This window comes from Gracilinanus agilis, chromosome 4 (genome assembly GCF_016433145.1).
Source record: "Gracilinanus agilis isolate LMUSP501 chromosome 4, AgileGrace, whole genome shotgun sequence".
Classification (NCBI taxonomy): domain Eukaryota; kingdom Metazoa; phylum Chordata; class Mammalia; order Didelphimorphia; family Didelphidae; genus Gracilinanus; species Gracilinanus agilis.
This window is the reverse complement of record NC_058133.1, coordinates 80788460-80806483: the sequence shown is the minus strand read 5'-3', so window position 1 is coordinate 80806483 and position 18024 is coordinate 80788460. Positions and strand designations below refer to the sequence as shown.

General features: G+C 35.3%; 1 protein-coding gene across 4 annotated transcripts in view; it reads right to left on the bottom strand.

Moving 5' to 3' along the window:
• C4H1orf21 (chromosome 4 C1orf21 homolog) overlaps positions 1-18024 on the bottom strand; it is a 281887-nt gene that overhangs the window by 174038 nt on the left and 89825 nt on the right. For 3 of the 4 annotated variants that reach the window (XM_044673301.1, XM_044673300.1, XM_044673298.1), the window contains exon 2: positions 827-1059. In XM_044673301.1, the coding sequence (XP_044529236.1) occupies positions 827-920 (94 nt within the window). In that variant the 5' untranslated portion in view covers positions 921-1059. Of the gene's footprint in view, positions 1-826; positions 1318-18024 lie in introns of those variants that run through there. The other variant, XM_044673299.1, reaches the window with a different exon arrangement.

The following is an 18024-nucleotide window of genomic DNA, read 5'->3' as shown; positions in this document are numbered from 1 at the left end:
TCCTTCTTTCCTTCCTTCCTTCTTTTCTTTTTTCCTTCCTTCTCTCCCTCCTTTCTTCTTTCCTTGTTTTCCTTCCTTCCTTCACTCCTTTTCCTTCCTTCCTTTTTATTTTTTAATTAGTTTATTTAGAATATTTTCCATGGCTATATGATTTATAGTTTTTCCCTCCCTTTTCCTTCCTTTTAAAAAATATTATTCTCTTACTCTATTCCTCCCTCTCTTCCCCAAGACATTAAGCAATCCAATATAGATTTTCCACGTACAATCATGGAAAACATTTTAGGGAAGCCTTTTCTTACAATAAGTCCAACTCAGCTTTTCTGCAACTTCAGCTTTTTAGCCTGGATCTACTCTGTGGGGCCAAGTAGAACATTTTCGATCCTCCTCCTTCCCTCACAGGACTATTGCATGAAATTAATGAGAAGATTCTATAAGTGAAGGTATACTTTGTAAACTGTAAGAATCAATCTTGTTCATTCTTATCCACAGATTCAGAGTACAGTTGATAACTTTCTAATATCTTTAAAATGTTTGCATAACTAATATATCTCAGTCCACAACCAAATATGAAATGGTTTATTATACAGTGATCAAAAAATTCATCCAAGTTCAATGACCCAAATATGCTCCTGCCACAAACAATTCCATTGATCCTAAATTCTGCCTTACTATAGTCCTTCCCCAAAAGCCACTACAAAATTGATATATCATTAATAACTCCCAGACTTGTCATCTCACTACCTCTATAACTACTATGAAGAAACTCAAATATTAGAATTTTTGTCTTTGCCCCAACAGATTAAAAGCAAAATTCAGGAAGACTCACCGGCAAATACATCTCCGTTCTGGTAGTTTTTCCCCTTCTGGGCTTCCTCTTCATTCTGAACAGTGGCAACATGCTTGGCGGAGGCACAGCCCATAGTCTCATTCGGTCAGCTCCAGCCTAGCTGAACTACAAATCATCTCTACAGACACGGGTACATGCTTTTGATTTTTCAAAAAAAAAAAAAAAAAGAAAAAAAATCCACCTTCCGCCTCAGTTGTCCAAGAGGTTTCTATCTGCAAAAAGAGAAAGATAAATTAGAAGATATGCAGCCACCAAAACACAAAGCTCAATATCTATCAATAACTTAAGTCCATGTACAGCAACAGAATAAAAAATAACAGACTTGTAAGATACAGGGAACAGGAAGGAAAAAAAAAACCCAAAGCTTAGCCATGTTTCGGGTCAGTTATGGAATGGGACCTTGGGTAAATCATTTAATTTCTCTAAGACTTAGTTTCCTTTATTTGGATACAAAGTGAAGATATCTGTCCTATCCACCTTAGGGCTCCTAGAAGGCTTTAATGAAATAATGTACAAGAACATACTATGTGAATTTTGTAGAAGAACATTGAATACATGTAAAGTACTATTGATTCCAAATTTCTTAACTTCCTTTACAGCTTTCATCAGTGTGAGTACTCCTTCCATTAAAGCAAATCATAAACGTTCTATGTAGTAGAAATCTTGGAATAAATGGCTTTTATGAGTTATTGTGGTAAAAAAATAACATTTTACAGATGAGGAAACTGAGGCTTAGAAAAGTTAAGTGATGTAATCAGCTGACAGTAGAAAAGCTATGGTTTGAATCTATTTTTCTTGAAATGTTTCCTCTTATTACATGACTCTGCTCCCCCCCCATATATTTTCTTTAATGCAGAGAAGATTAATTTTTCAAATACTGACTTTATCATGCCATTTCCCTGCTTTCTTGTGCCTGGTTCTCAAAGTCCTCCAAGGAGATGCCATATTTCTTCTCCATAAGTTTATTTCCTCTTATGCCTTTTACTATATAATATAATCACCCTATTTCCTTGCTCCACAAAAGCATATTCCTTCTTATCTTGAAGTTGTTCCCTTTCTCTAAAATGCTCTCTCAACTCTTCCCATCACCCCTTGCTTCTTTTTAATTATAACAATCTTCCAAAGCCTCTTCAAGAGCCACACTTTTTTATGAAGTCTTCCTTAACAACTTCAATTTTCACTGATTTTCCTCTTCACTGCCCTTCTACTACAAAATTTAGTATTTGACCAAATACTATCTTATATGGTTTGCTGCTCTCTAACTAAACTGTAAGTTCTATAAGGGCAGAAATTCTATTGTAAGCTACTTCCACCATGCACCTAAAATTGTAGTAAATATTCCAATAAACACTGAATGCTTGACGGATGAATAATTTGGGAATGTAGTTTACTTTCTCCTATTTTCTAAAGCTGCATGGATATCACAATGTTTTGTGGCTATTCATTTATCAGCCTTTTGAAGAATTAAGACAAGATATTCCATCTCTAGACACCTACCACTCATTCATTCCCAAGACAAGTATCAGTAGAAATGGGTATAAAGTATCAAGAGAAACATTCTATGTCTATGCAAAATGTAAGGAGATATCCCTGGGCCACTAGGATTTACACAGATAAGTTCTATGTGAGAAAGGAATAAATTCTAACACTAAAGTTGAAGAGGTCCCAAAGAACAAAGGAAGGGTAAATAGTGACTATAAGCAGGCTGTGACATATCACAGATCATTATAATCAAGGCACCATGAAGGAGAATTGGTGTAGAAGATGTAAATACGTGAAGACCACTGGAAGAAGATGGGTTGGCTACATATGGCAAGAGGAAAGGACAAAACAATGGATGGCCTAAATATTCCATTAATATCCTCAAAATGTAAGAACACATTGAAGAAGGACTCTAAGATGAAATTTGGAGACGATAAATTTTCAAAAAGTCTAATTGGAAGGACAGGAATGGATGGGTTTCCACCTGAAATGAGTGGAAGAAATACCCACAACAATGAGTTCAAAGATTCATTTAAGTATTTGAAAGTTTTGACAACATGTTTCCTTAAAATATAAAGACCTTAAAAAGGAAGGGATGTTTATAGTAATTTTTTTTTAATTTTCAGTGCTTTGCATTCAGTAGACTCTTAAAGGTTTTAAAAATTAAATTGAATAATCAGGAACTTTTTCACCAAAGGGAGAAATAATAGAGCATATATTCTAGGACCTAGAATTCGGTACATTCTCTCTCCCATTGATACTAAAAATACTGTTTCAAATACCCACCTGCATAGTTTCTAACCAGGTTATAATTCCATGAAAATCATTTTCAACAAGTGATTAAGTTTAATTCCTAATTTTCTGTATAAGGAACTCCTCTCTGCCTTCAAACTAGCCCTTCTACTTTTCTCCTAGGGCAAATAATATGGAGATGAATATAGCAGTCAAGACCATTGCTTAGGGGTAATCAGGTCTATAAGATCCAGGATAGTTTTTTTTTGTTTGTTTTTTGCTGGTACTCAATTTTTTAAAGTCAGTAAACAGACAATAAACATTTACTAAACACCTACTATATGTCAGATGTTGTGTTGGGAATATAAGAAGAGGTAAAAATGACTATCCCTGCCCTCAAGGAGCTCACAGTCTAATGGGAGAGATAACAAGCAAACAAATATTTATAAACTATATATATATATGTATATAATAAAAAGGAAATAACAGTAGGAGGGCGCTAGAATTAAGAGGGATTGGGAAAGGCTTCTTACAGAAGATTAGATTTTAGTTGGGACTCAAAGGAAACCAAAAAAGGCAACAGAGAAAGCATTCCAGGCACAGAGGATATCCCTAAAAGTTTTAATAAAAAGAGATTGGGTAATAATTGCAATAACACACATTTATCTGGTAATTATAGTTGCACATTACTACTCCCAGGAGCAGATTAAAAGAACTAGCCTAGAGGTAGAGAGGTTTACCCAGCACTTTCCTCAAAATAATTATGCTGTAGGTAATGAAAAGATTATTATGCCTACTTTACTATATAAGACTCATGCTTAAGGATTTCTGTGAAGTGACATGCTCAGGGCCACATAACTATTACACATGGGAAACAAAGGTTTCATCCAGTTCTTCTGACTCAAAGTCCAACACTCTTTCCACTACACTAGATTGTCTTTTAACTTCATCTAAATCAGTGGTTCCCAAACTTTTTTTGGCCTACTGCCCCCTTTCCAGAAAAAAATATTACTTAGCCCTCTGGAAATTAATTTTTTTTAAATTTTAATAGCAATTAATAGGAAAGATAAATGCACCTGTGGCCATCACCGCCCCTCTGGATTGCTGAAGCACACACCAGGGGGCAGTGGCACCCACTTTGGGAATCACTGATCTAAATACTTTGGTCACTGCCTGTTTCCAAGGGTGTCTAAAAGAAAAAAAGCAGAGATAACTGATCTACCTGATGGCATGATAGAAGTCAAGGTTTTTTATTCTAAAACATTTCTATTTGATGGCTAATTCATGCAGTTTCATACTTTTAAATTCAGAAGGTGATGTAATTTAATGGTACTTAATGGATTATGTCTTCTAATCAGAGGCACATATAATGGACATGACAGATCAGGCTCTGTTCCATCTAATGTCTTTTCCACAGCAGCAGCTCCTACATGATGCTGAAGGGAGGCAGAGAAGCTTTGAAGGATGCTCTTAAAGAATTTTTCCTGAAGCAAAGTGATCTTAAAGATGTTTGTGCAAAAGAATTTTCAAAGTGCTCTGTTAAAAGGAGAGAGGCACTGAAGGAGATGAGAGAACACTGGGAAGGGTTCAGAATTTGGAATCAGAAGCCAAAGTTGCAAATGCATGGGATGCCACTTAGCTGCATCACCTCAGATAGGTCGCTTGACATTTCTGTGCTTTAGTTTCCTCTTGGTAAAATGATGTATTGGACTGGGCTCCCTTCCAACTCAAAATTTACTGTTTATGTGAACAATACTAAGCAGATTTGGAATAGGATCCTAATAGTATAGAGAGTTGGAAAATATAGTCCAAAAATCTATGTTATTCTTATTTCTACAAAGAGGGCTGTTCCAGATGATTGAAAGATGTCAATCAACATTTTAAAAAAGGATCTTACTATTAGGACTAAAAGTGCCATTAGAAGTCATCCAGCCCAATTCTTTCATTATAATTAAAGAAACGGAAGGCCCAGAGAGTTCAGTTTTTCTTTGTTTTATTTTTAAAATGAATGTTTGCATTTGTAATATCCTTAAAGGAATGCAAGATAAGAGATTCGGGGTCTTAATTATATTTTTCATCTTCTATGGATTTGGAAATGAGAATGTTTGATGATATTTATGGAGTATAGAACAACAAAATTTAAAAATTTGTTTAAAAAAAAGAGAAAAAGAAACAACGATGGAAGCCCATAATTATAAAAGTAGTGATAGGTCTGTGAGATCTTTTGACATTAAGTCCAACATTCTTGCCAATGCCCCCTAGTCCTAAGTTAAGCTTAGAACTGGAAATGTAGAATTTGTATCTCCCAACCTCAGAGTTTTGCAGACAAAAATAAGAAAAAGAAACTCTGCCTGCAGGAGTCCCCAAAGTCTCCAAAAGGAGATCATCTGTGGTTACTAGATGACATGACTCTCCCATACATCTGAGCAAGCCAAGATGGGAATCATATTATCAGGTTGAGAGCTTTGTAGCCTGATCCCCAGTAGCATTACAAATAAGGCATCTATCCTCTCTCTCTCACATCAGCATAAAAAGAATTAGAAATATTGTTCTTTACTTACTGCGAGGTTTTAGGACTTGTACCTCCCCAACACAACCTCAGTGGTAAACAATTATGTTCAGAATTTATTCATCTACCATAATAAAGACAAACTGATAAAATGTTACAAGAAAGGAGAAGTTTTTTCCATTTTCTTTTTCAGATGCTTTAGCAGACATTTAATTAATAGTGTCGAAGGTCACTGTCAACTTATCACAGCATCTTACTACATTTTAGAAGAAATACCAACACATGCACATGCATGCACACACACACACAAACACACACACAATCAAACAAGGAGGGTGGGAGAAGTAGAAGGGCTTAATGCATTGTGAATGCACACCTAGTCCTATCCCTTTTGAGGCCCTATCAACGTTGCCTAGTTTAAACTTGCAGAAAAGCCACCATTCCTGACAGCTGCTCATTTCAAACCTGCCTTATTTGCCCCTCAAAATGTCCATGTGCCAGTTAACAGGAATGTTCTGAAGGAAACTTTCCATTTCCCAGGTACCAGAAAGTAAAAGAGGGAAGCAGACTTCACACATTGCATGGAGAATTATTGATGTGAGAAAAAATGAAGTAAGATGAAGGGCAAACCTCTCTTCCTTTACTTACCATCTTCTCAAAAGAAAGAGAATCAAAAAGGAAATAGAAACCATTTACCAACTATTACTACAAATTTACTGGTAACCAACAGAAAACTTGAAACATTTGGCCAGCAATCCTCTAAATTCTCCTCACTCCAGTTTTGTATTAAAAATCTCACATGAAATTACTTACACCTCCCCCTGCTTCCTATTCAAGAGTTCAAGCCCACAGTTAATTCAGTGTATTACCTTTTCCCATCTCTGTGAAGTACTCCAAACTGTGAGCTGAGTTTTGTGTGTGATAAATGTCGTTGTTGTTGTGTGCGAATGGTGGTATATGTTAAATCATGCTTACTCTCAAAGTTTTGTAATAGGAATGTCAAAAAGGGCTATGATTGGGAACTGCCTATGAAATAATGCACTTATATACCACACCTAAGGGAAATGCCTTAAAAACATTTTTGTGGAACTTAAATAAAAATTTTAGTGTAACTCTTTTTTGGAGGCTCCTATATTTTCTCAGGCTGATAGAAACAGATCACAGACACATTAACAAGGAAAAAGGATTTTACTTATTTCACATTTTAATTACTAGGTAAGAAGGTTTGACTTCATTTTATTTTTCTACAAAATTCAGCATCCTCATTGTCTGATACTCCTTTAAATTCATATTCTCCTCAACTCAGGAATAGATGTAGATTTCATTTTTAGAAGATACATACACGACATTTTAAAGAAATAACCTATTTTAAGTGCTTTTCAAAATTTTTACCTTAATCAGAAAAGTTACTAGCAATCTGGTTATTTACTTAACAAACATAAATTGAAGGAGACAATGGTGAAATTGCTGTAAATAAAGTATCTCCAATTCAACAGGCTACTTGTAGAGATCTCAGAAACATTTTTCAAATTTTGTTCAGATTTTGGTCACTGATATATTTTTGCCCACAGATAGAGAAATACTTAAAAAGTTTTCTCAAAGGACACCTCACTGAGGGGATGCTTCCATAATAAAATTTCCTTTCTACTGTATTATTTCCACAGTATATTTTAAAAGTATGAGGGCTAAACCTAGAAATTTCTTTCTAAAGACAAAGGAAATATTTTGGTTTAAAATGTTTCCTTTGGTCCCCTACTCCATCTCTTTCTTTGTATCTATCTATACTACTTTCTTTTTCCCAGCTCTAGTCTAACCCACTCTCACCGCAAATAAAAGTTTTTACTGATTTATGTTCCTAAAATACCATGTTTTGAAGAGCAGTAAGAACTTGACCAAAAACTAGGAGAATGATCATATAGATGATATGATATCTTCTCTCTCATATATACATACATACATACATATATCTATATCTATATATAATATACTGCTACTCCAAATATTCCCCAGGATCTGTGATCTCATTAAATAATCTACCTCTAGCAATGAAGACTGCAACTTATGTAGACTAGCCCATCCTGAATGACCCTTCCTATCATTCCACCAGAGGGAGACCATTAATCATACTGGGGTCCTGTCCTGCATTCTCTTGATATTGCAAGAGGACCAATGGAATTATGTAGCTACCCATCAATCCCTCACTCATATCATTTCATTTTTAATCACACTTTGATCACATTCTTTACTCCACATTTTTTTTGCAAGGTGATGCAAGTCCTCTAATGTCACCTAAGCAATCTTGACCCTTAATTCTTCGGAAACTATCATGCTCCATAGACTTGCAGTCATAAAGTACCGCTGGAAGAATATTGGTATTAAAAAGAGGAGCTATGTTTCTAAGAGAAGCTTTGAGTCATTAAAACAAAAGTGCTATTTCCTAATCTACCCACTCTGCTCTCCTCTTCCAGTTTAGTTCACCATTCAGATCACAGTCCACTTACATTGGACGTCCACTACCTATTTCATCTCAATGTACACACACATATTTCTGCATTTTATGTATGTATATATGTGTTGTAAAGACACACACATAAAACACACACAGAATTTCTCAAAAGTTGAATGTAGTTTTAAGCTATTAAAGATGGAATGTTGTACGGTTTTTTGTGTATGTGTGTATATATTGCCTTTGTAAATATACTCTAAATAATAGTCACTCTTTATCCTAAAATTAACTTTTTCTGGGTGGGTAGTTTGGTCAAATTCTTTAGAGTGGTTATGAGTCTCATGTAGGAGTCTTTGCAATGCTCCCAGGCTCTACCCTTGTTTAAGGTGCAGTGGTGGATAGAGAGGGGGGACTGGAGTCTAGAAGACCTGAATTCAAATCCAGTCTCAGAAACTTCCAAGCTGTGTGATCCTGAGCAAGTCACTTAACTTGTATGCCTCAGTTTCCTCAACTATAAAATGCAGATAATAATAGCATCTACCTCTTGGGATTGTTGTGAGAATCCAATGAGATAATAGTAGTAAAATAGGTTACCTTCCTGGCACACAGCAGATGTTACTTAAATACCATTATTATTAGGTATAGCTATTATATATTAGCTGTATGAGATTCTGTAATGTCATATTCTAATCAATGACAAAAATTTATGTGACTATTAGTCTTTCTTCCTTTGGTCTTAATATTTATAAGCTGAGAATGGGCACAGAGAGATTTTTTAAAATCAGTAAGCCAATTTTTATGTCACATAGGGAAAAGAAGGGAGAATGAACAATATATAAAAGAAGGAAACTGGAAAGGCATTTGACCTTTTTGAAAAAAGGCTACAGGAAATATTTCTATTTATATGGTATATTGAGCAATTCTACTTTCCTCTGATTAGTCACGGACCTTTTTATTTTGCATGGAAATACCAAAGATGATGCTAAAAATTCCTTGTGATCATCAACAGCGAGTCCTCTGAAAAATGAACAATGATGAGCCCTATAAAGAATTGGTAAGCCAAAAAGAATGCGATTATTGCATGGGGGCATGAGGATAGAAGAAAACTCCCTAAACTCAATGGAATACAAAGAGTTATGAAGCAGCCATCAAGAATAGAGTATAGCCTCATTATTAATAGATCATGAGCAAAGCACTTCTTTCTGTTTCTGATTAAAAAGGAAAATCAAGACAAGATGACATGTAACAGCTCCTTTCTTTACTGAAGGAAGTGCCAACATCTAAGTACCATAAAGTAAAAATATAAATAACTAATCAGTCTGTTTGACCATCTGCTCTACTTAGCAATAATGAGTGTTAACACAAAAGCTTCCCAAGAAAAGGACTGAAAGTGTTTTTCAGACTTTAGGGCTTCAGTATCCTTGGGCTACTGTTAACATGATTACACGTTATCCTGTGAATGTTAAAAACCATGAGAGGTGGAAAGAGGGAGGGGGAGGAAGATGTCACATATGGCAATAAGGTAATCTGGAAGAGCTGTGCCTATTACAGAACACAGTCATTCTTCACCCAACGTTCATTTGATAACGGAACAATGGACAACATGTTAATAAATCCAGAAGAGCATGAATATTGCATTCTGTCTTTTCCAAGGGCGAGTCCTGCCTCTAAGTATTCCTTTAAAAATTAATGAATAAATGATGATGGCTCTTTAAATAACATATCTATACTTATCCATATAACCATGATGCCATGATGATGCTTAGAGAAGACATACCTGAATGTTCAAAAGCGTGTGCTTAATTATTACTTTCAATTTAAAAGAAAAATTGCATTCTTTCAGTTTAATCACACAATTCACACTCAGCAGTAAACCGATTATATCTTTGCAAGACAGTCTATAAAAGATCAGGGAGCCTTATGCTGTGCAAAAAAAGATTCACAACAAACCTTAACAATTTCAGCCACAGGGGGTTAATTTCTTTTTTAGTATGCTGTGAAGTAAATAAATTAATCTTTATCCCATCCATTTCCCTTTCTGTCTTTTCTTTCAAGAAAAAAATTTTTAAAGCATCTTCCTACCTGAATACAGTTAGACAAAGAATGGGTACTTTTCTTGAAGCCTAAGCTCCTTCTTTGAAGGAAGGATCCCTAATCTGGTACATTAAAACTACATTCTTTTCCACTGTCGTTCTGTACATACAAATTCATGTCTACCTATTTCTTTGGTAAGAAGACAAGTAAACACCTTTATAAAAACTGTTCCACTAGTTTAAATGGACACAGAGGAATCATGCCATTTTTACTTTCTTCCCTTGTGGTCAACCCTGACATACTCCTAAGATTCTCATAATTTCCTTTTAAAATTGCCATCTCCACAACTCTGTATGGACTGGAGCTCCTCCCTTCCTGCCTTTAAAGGTCTATGCCATTTCTAATTTTTATGAGAGGGACAGGGGGGAAGATGGAGAACAAATAACATATATTACAAACAACATCAGAATTTTTAAGACAGTATGTACCCTCTGAGGTCTGTGACATTTCTAGAACATGCATGGGGTGTGAAAGCAAGGCAGGCAAGGATTATTATTGTCATAGGTCAATGATATCCCTTCCCACAGTATCACCAATCTACTCTATCCATTGACTCACCAAAGCAATACAAATTCAGGAGTCTGTATTAATGCCATCAGGGGACAAAGCCACATGAAGAGGGTGTATAGGCATCATTCACCAACATCTCCCCATTAGAATATGAGCTTTCTGCCAACTCCCTAGAATGAAACTTCTGCAAAATCTGTCTTTCATCTAACTCTCCTCCCCTTGGACTTTTGTGTTTCCAAGAAACTCTGGTCCCCAATTCAGTTAAACTGTGGTTTTACTCTTCCCTTCCAGAATAACTTGGACCTATCTCTTCTTTACACTGGAAACTAGTCTCCTATGTCCATCTCCTGAGGGAATCTAACCAAAAGTCCTTAAATGCATTAGTGGCCACCATGAAGGTTTTCATAATATTCCTAATAGTATTAACACACCAAAGAATACTGGTAGCAGAAGTCATGATGATGAGGATTTCATGAATGATAAAAAGCCACTTAGGCAGTAATTCCTTTATACTTTGATTCATTAATTTGGGAGAAAGACAACCATGCTACACTGCCAAGGAAGGGGACTTTTCTTATACAGTCAGAGAATGTTGAAGGAAATTGAACGTAGGGGCTCTGGTTCAACCTTCAATTTACGGATAAGGAAATTGGGGCTCAGAGGGATTAACTATCTCATCCAAGGCAAAAGAGACTTAAGTGGTCTCTCTGAGGAAGGATTCAAACCCAAGTCCTTTAACTCCACATCTAGCATTTTTTCTTGATATTTCTCACTTATTTTCAAGAAAACAAAGGACCAAAAAATAAGCCAACATCATACTTTAAAATTTAAGTTTGTGAATTCTCATAGATAAAGCTGCATTCATAACATATCACAGTAACTGTTATGCATAATGGCCTTATGTTTTTAAGAAAATAAACTAAATTATATTTAATAGACTTTTTATGATAGCAGAGAAATCTCTGAAATAAAAAAATATCAGTATCCAAAGGGTTAAAACCATCAGCGCCATCCCAGAGCAGAGGGTAGCTAAGATTTTATTGCAAGGGCAAGTGAACAGGATGCAAAATATGTCAACACTGACTATTTAATGATACCAATTAAGAACTCAAAATCAAAGCTTATCCTCAAAATTGAGTTACCTCTGAATATATTTACTTATCACACTTTCCAGGAAAAGAATAAAAAAAGTCTTTGTAACAAGATGCCATCATGAGACAGCATTACTTCTATCAGGGCTCAGCAATGTCCTGAACAGTATCCACACAGGTTATAACAACTGGAAAAGCAAGGATTTAAACCAAATTCCTCTGATTTTAAATCAAAGTTCAGGGTCTTTAGTTGGATGTAAGTCATCCTCCTGAAATAAATAACTAAACAGCTTTCTACCACTCAGAAAATTGGCAAAGATAACAAAAGATGGAAATGGTTAACCTTGGAGGGAGTATGGAAGACAGGTACAATAATATATTGTTGGTGGAACTATGAATTGCTATAATCATTCTGGAAAGCTATCTAGAATTATGGAAAGAAAGTGACTAAAATGCCCCTAACTGACCCAGATTTTTCACTGCTAGGCATCTATCCTAAAGAGGTCAATGTCCCAAAGAAAAAAGTCTCCCTTCATAGCACTATATTTATAGTAGAACTTTTTGGGGTTGCAAAGAACTATGAATAAAGTAGAATCTCACTGACTGGAAAATAGCTAAACAAATTATAGTACATTAATGTAGTGGAATATTGCTGTATTGATTGAAACACTGAATATATAATACAGAGAAGCACAGGAAGGCATATCTGAACTAATGGAATGAAGAACCAGGAAAACAATGTATATAATGACTACAACAATATGAATGTAAAGAATTATAATAAAAAAGAAACTAAATTTGCAAGATTATAATGGCTACACTTGGATGCAATGAAGAGATATGAGAAGATACATCCACTGCATCCCTGGCTTATTTGTAGAAATAGGGGACCATGAATATCAAACTTTTTCAATATGTTGGTTAATTTTGTGAAATGTTTCCTCCTCCATTTTCCCCTTTATTATAATAAGGGTTGGCTTTCAGAGAGAGAGGTGGGGGTTGGATATATCAGAATATAGGTGATATAAAAGCAAAAGAAATCAAAATAAATTTATTTTTAAAAATAAATGATTTCGTGTCACTGTCCTAATTTTAAAAATACTCAATGGTGTTCTATTCCTCATTAATTAGTTAAGTCATAAAATTTTAGATTTGGAAAAAACTAAGTCATCTAATCCAAACCTTCATTCTAGAGATGAGGAGATTGAAGCCCTTTTTGGGAGAAGAGACATGCCCACAGTCAAAATGGCTAGTTTGTGGCAGGCTAGAACTAGACTCCTAATCTAAGACTCTCTCCTCCAAAGTCCTTTCATATTTGCTTCTACAATTTCTAGATTCCTTTAATATTAAGAAATGAAAGGAACTTTTCTCATCAGCTGGTTCAGGACCCCTTGTTGGACAGACATTTCACCTCTGACTCTTCTCTTGATTCTCTGGAGTTTCTCTGTAAAGCCACAAACAGCTCTTTACCCTGGGGGTTTCACTCCAGCCTTAGATTCCTCACCCTAAAATGCTTCTCCTGCAGCCCCTTCCTCTAATAGGCTGGCTGCTCCTGGGTCTTCCATTTAAATTTTTTTTTTAAATTTTCCTTTCCACCTTCCCCCATTAGAAAAGGCATCATTTGACAAAAAGATATAAAACGATGTTTTATTTATTTCTATTTATCAGTTCTTTCTGTGGAGGTAGACACAGACAAATTCTTCAGACAATATTTCTGTTGCTATATATGATGCTCTTTTGGTTCTGCTTGTTTTATTCTTCCTAATTTCATGAGAAGGGAGAGAAGGGAGCTGGGCTCCGAGGCCAGCCCTGCCCTCATTCTTCTCTACTCTCCCCTTCTATCTTTCACAGCTTCCTTTAATATGTCACCTTTTCCCCTTAGAGCATAAGCTCCTTGAGGGCAGGGACTATCTTTCTGCTTGTATTTGTAATCTTCTATACCTAGGCACAGTGTTTGGTCCACTGTAAGCACTTAAAATATGGTGGTTGACTTGACTTAACAAGGAAACCAAAGCTTGGAGATCAAGACAATATCTTGATATTGTCATCAAAACACACAATTCTTTAATCCAACCTCCAATAATACAGAGCTTCTCATTCATCTAGCATTTATAGGTTGCCTAATTTTGATTGCCTTTTCATTTCTTTGCATCTTATCTTCCCTGACTAATCCAAATGGCATTAATTTTACCCTCCTCTGAACTTGAAACACGTGTCCCTCACTTGGCAATTAATCAACTACTGCCTATGACATCTATTGTCCAGCTGTCTTGCTCTGTTATGCAACTTTTCAAATGTTTTTGTACTGCTGCCACAATTAGACTGAAAAACACTTGAGAGAAAGGAAACTTCTTTTAGAGTCTACATGTGCCTTGGGCATGGAATAGGATTCAATAAATATCGACAGACTGGTTAGGAATCAATAGTATAAAAGAGGGAAGAAGGGAGAAATAGGGGAATTGAGGAGAAAGCAGACATTACTAGAATAACATTTGAACAGTAATACAATGAAAAGTTTTCTGAATATGAGAGTGGTGGAAGGTTCAAATGTATGAGCAAATACACCCTATTCAGCATCATTCATCTCAGAATTTGTTATTTTGTTATTTTGCTATCACTAACAATGATAGCTAAAGTTCATATAGCACCTTAAAGTTTAAAAGCACTTTACATACATTATCTCATTTGATCCTTACAACAGTCCTAAGATCCCCATTTCATAGAAGTAGAAATTGAGGGTCTGAGGATTTAAGCCATTTGACCATAGTCACCGAGCTAGAGTTAGAAGTGAGATTTGTACCCAGCTCTTTCAGACTCCATTGAACTAATTCATAAAAAAACTGTGAGTCATGTCACCAAAAATGAAGTAAAAACAATATAAATCACCATGCCGGATCCTCTGGGGAAAGCAGTGGGAGAAACTGAGCAACTTTACTATTTGTTCTACTTCCTTAAATGAGTTATTATCACTGGAAGAGGCTCATCACTGACTACATTAGTATAACAGCAACAGCTCACATTTCTACAGTACTCTAAGGTTTACAAAGCACCCTTCTCATAATCAGCCAATAGGGCAGGTGGTAAAAGTAGTGTTATTCTTATTTGATTGATTAAAATATTGGCCCTAAGAGGATTACACAGCTAGGAACAAGCCCAATCAGGTTTAAAAGAACCACATTCTCTTCATTACACTATATTGCCTCCCATAAAAGTCACTCAATATTATTGGAGGATGAGGAGGAATGGGGAAGGATCAAAGAAGAGCATTTAATTAATTTGCAACAATTCACTTTCCTTGCCATTTTTTGGATAAACTGCATTCAACTATAAATAATAATTTCAGAACAGAAATTTGGTCTTGTAGACTCAGAGCTCAGTAGCTCCATTGATGGTAATCCAAAGTGAGTATCTCCTAATTTGAGTAATCAGCTGCCCATTCTGAATCTTCTCTTAGCCAAATTTTACCATGTCCTCAAAAAACCCAAAGTAGTAAAGAGACATTCTTCAAGTCATATCTGAATCTCATCAATCAAAACCAGGATTGCCTAGCGGAGGAAAATTCACAACACATCTGACCCTTGTTGCTAGCCTCCAGAAAACAAATGATCATATGTTATAAATGAAAAACATGGGTCTTACCCAAAATAGGAAAGAGCACATAATTCTTCAAAACCCACAAGAAACCTAAAGGAGTTTGAAGGTATCTCCCCTTTCAATGAGAATATCAAATGCATCTATTCCCATATTAAAATACAGATTGTCTATTAAGACTTAAGACTATTGTACTTTTAAAGGGCAGCAAGGTGTTTCAGCAGACAGAGAGCCAGACCTAGAGATGGAAGATCCAGGGTTCAAATCTGACTTCAAACACTTCCTAGCTGTGTGACATGGGGCAAGTCACCTAATCCCCATTGCCTAGCTCTTACTGCTCTTCTGTCTTGGAACTAATACTTAGTATTGATTCTAAAACAGAAGGTAAGGGCTTAAAAAAAGAAAAAAAAAAACGTAGACAAGTTATTTTTCATTAATTAGGCATTCCCAAATCCCTTGACTGTGTTAAGTAAAAATACACATATACAGTTACAAAATGCAAATCCATGAATGAACCCTAATCAGGAAGCAAAGAATGAATATCAAATTGTTCCCAGAAACAAGCTCAGTTTGGAATTAGTTTTCCTATGAAGTGGTAAAGGACATTAGTTCCTTAGGCTTCTCCCTACTATAAACTTTGCACCTGGGAGACAGCAATAAATGAAGCATAACATAGCATTTCCTTCTGAGATGGAAAAGACAAGTATATAGTTGTTTGTGTCTTGTCTCCCCACTTGGACTGAGAATTCCTTTGAAACCAGAGTCTGTCTTTTATTATTTCTAGAATTTTCAGTTCAGGAATTAGCACACAGAAGATGCTTAATAAATGCTTCTTATCTCTGACATGTGAAGAAAGCGCTTCTAGTTATGTTTTATTTTTAAATTAAATTAATTTAATAAATAATAAATTACTTTATTTTAATTGTTGGAGTATGGACTGGAATGGATGGTCAATGAAATTCCCTCCAATTCTCAAATTGTGCCATTCTCTGAGATTATGGCATAGGGAAGTTGTGAACTGATCAAGATCCTCAGAAAAAACTAATAGTAGAGCCAGGGACAGGATTTAGATCTTGGACTGTCTGTCCAGTCCTCTTTCCCCAACATTTCCTCCACATACTATATGCGTTCCAATGGATAGGCTTTTCCCCACATCCACCATCTCCTTTATATCTAACATTGATGAATATTTCATTCTAATAGATTTATTTATAAATCATTCATTGCTAAAGAAAAATTTAAGAGATCATTCTACTGTATGTTTCAAAGAATTGTTTAACTGGACTCTTTTTCCACCCCCCTCCTCTCCCAGTCTATTATTAAACACCATAACTTAAGTGAACCAGCATTTATTAGAAGTCTACTACATGTCAGGGGATGGAGATACAAAGTGAAAAACAAACCAGTATATGACCTCAGGGAGCTTATATTTTATGAGAAAGGCACAGAGGTAATTAGTCTTACTGATTATATATATTTATGCATATAAAATATATATATATTTAAACTGATAAATATATACACACATGCATAGTTCCAGAGACAAAATGAAAGAAAGTGTAAGGAAATTGTTCCTCTGCCATCAAAAAGAACAGTTCTCCAGAGGGTGTCAAGCATTTTTTCCTTAAAGAAAATATATCAAATAGGAAGAAAATGGGAAGCTGCCCCTCATCATTCCTAGTATAATGAGTAGTTGCTCAATTAAGCACCATTTCTTTTCATTCTACTCATTCCAGAAAAGTGAGCTTTATAGTAACATCAGCAAAAAAAAGAATTTTAAAAATAAAATAAACAGAGCTACAATAATTTTCAGGACATCAAAAGCAGCTGAGAGGTGCACATGGATTTTGAAACACCTGCTAACTTCTTGTTTCAGACAAAATGAAAAAAATTGAGTGTGGCCTTGCTGATAAGACCTGACTGAGGGTGATAGTCATCAGGGGTAGATTCAGTTGAACAAATTCAACAAACATGGAGCACATACTATGTGCAAGGCATTATGCAAGGCCACCTAGAACACAAAGACAAAACTCAACTTGGAAAAAAATTAACTCTGCCAAAGTACACTTAATATTCATTGTAATAAAATTATGGTTCCATGATGAATTACAGAATGTGTTCAAACCTCATGACTGCCATGTAAATCATGTAAAACAAATGATTACAGAAAAAAGTTGTATTGCAACTAAATGGGATTTTTAAGATGCAAAAAGTTAAAGATTCCAATAAGTCAATAAATTTAATTCCAAATAATTCTCACACCACTCTTGGTTTGTATCTAGAGTGGCAAGCATTCAAATCTGTGAGTGGAAAGATGAAAGTAAAATTTTAAACTAGCTATAGAAATATAAGGAAAAGGAAATGTATCAACCAGACATATATAATTAAATGAAGGGAAATGGATATGGAATCCTCTGTGATTGTTAAAATTGCAAAAAAGAGCTATGAAGTCAATATCAAATATAAGAATCTTAAGGTGAATTTTAACAGTATTTATTCTAGTAATATTATCATACATTATCTCAGTTGGTCCACATATCAACGGTGAGGAATAAGTACTTACATATATTGTTTTCTTTATTTTACAGATGAGGCAACTGATTGTTCTCTGAGTTAAGTAACTTGGCAAAGGTCATTTTATAATGCACTGATAAGAGTGAAGGAAAGAGAACTACAACAATTTACACAATAATAACAATGCTATAAAGAAGACAACCCTGGA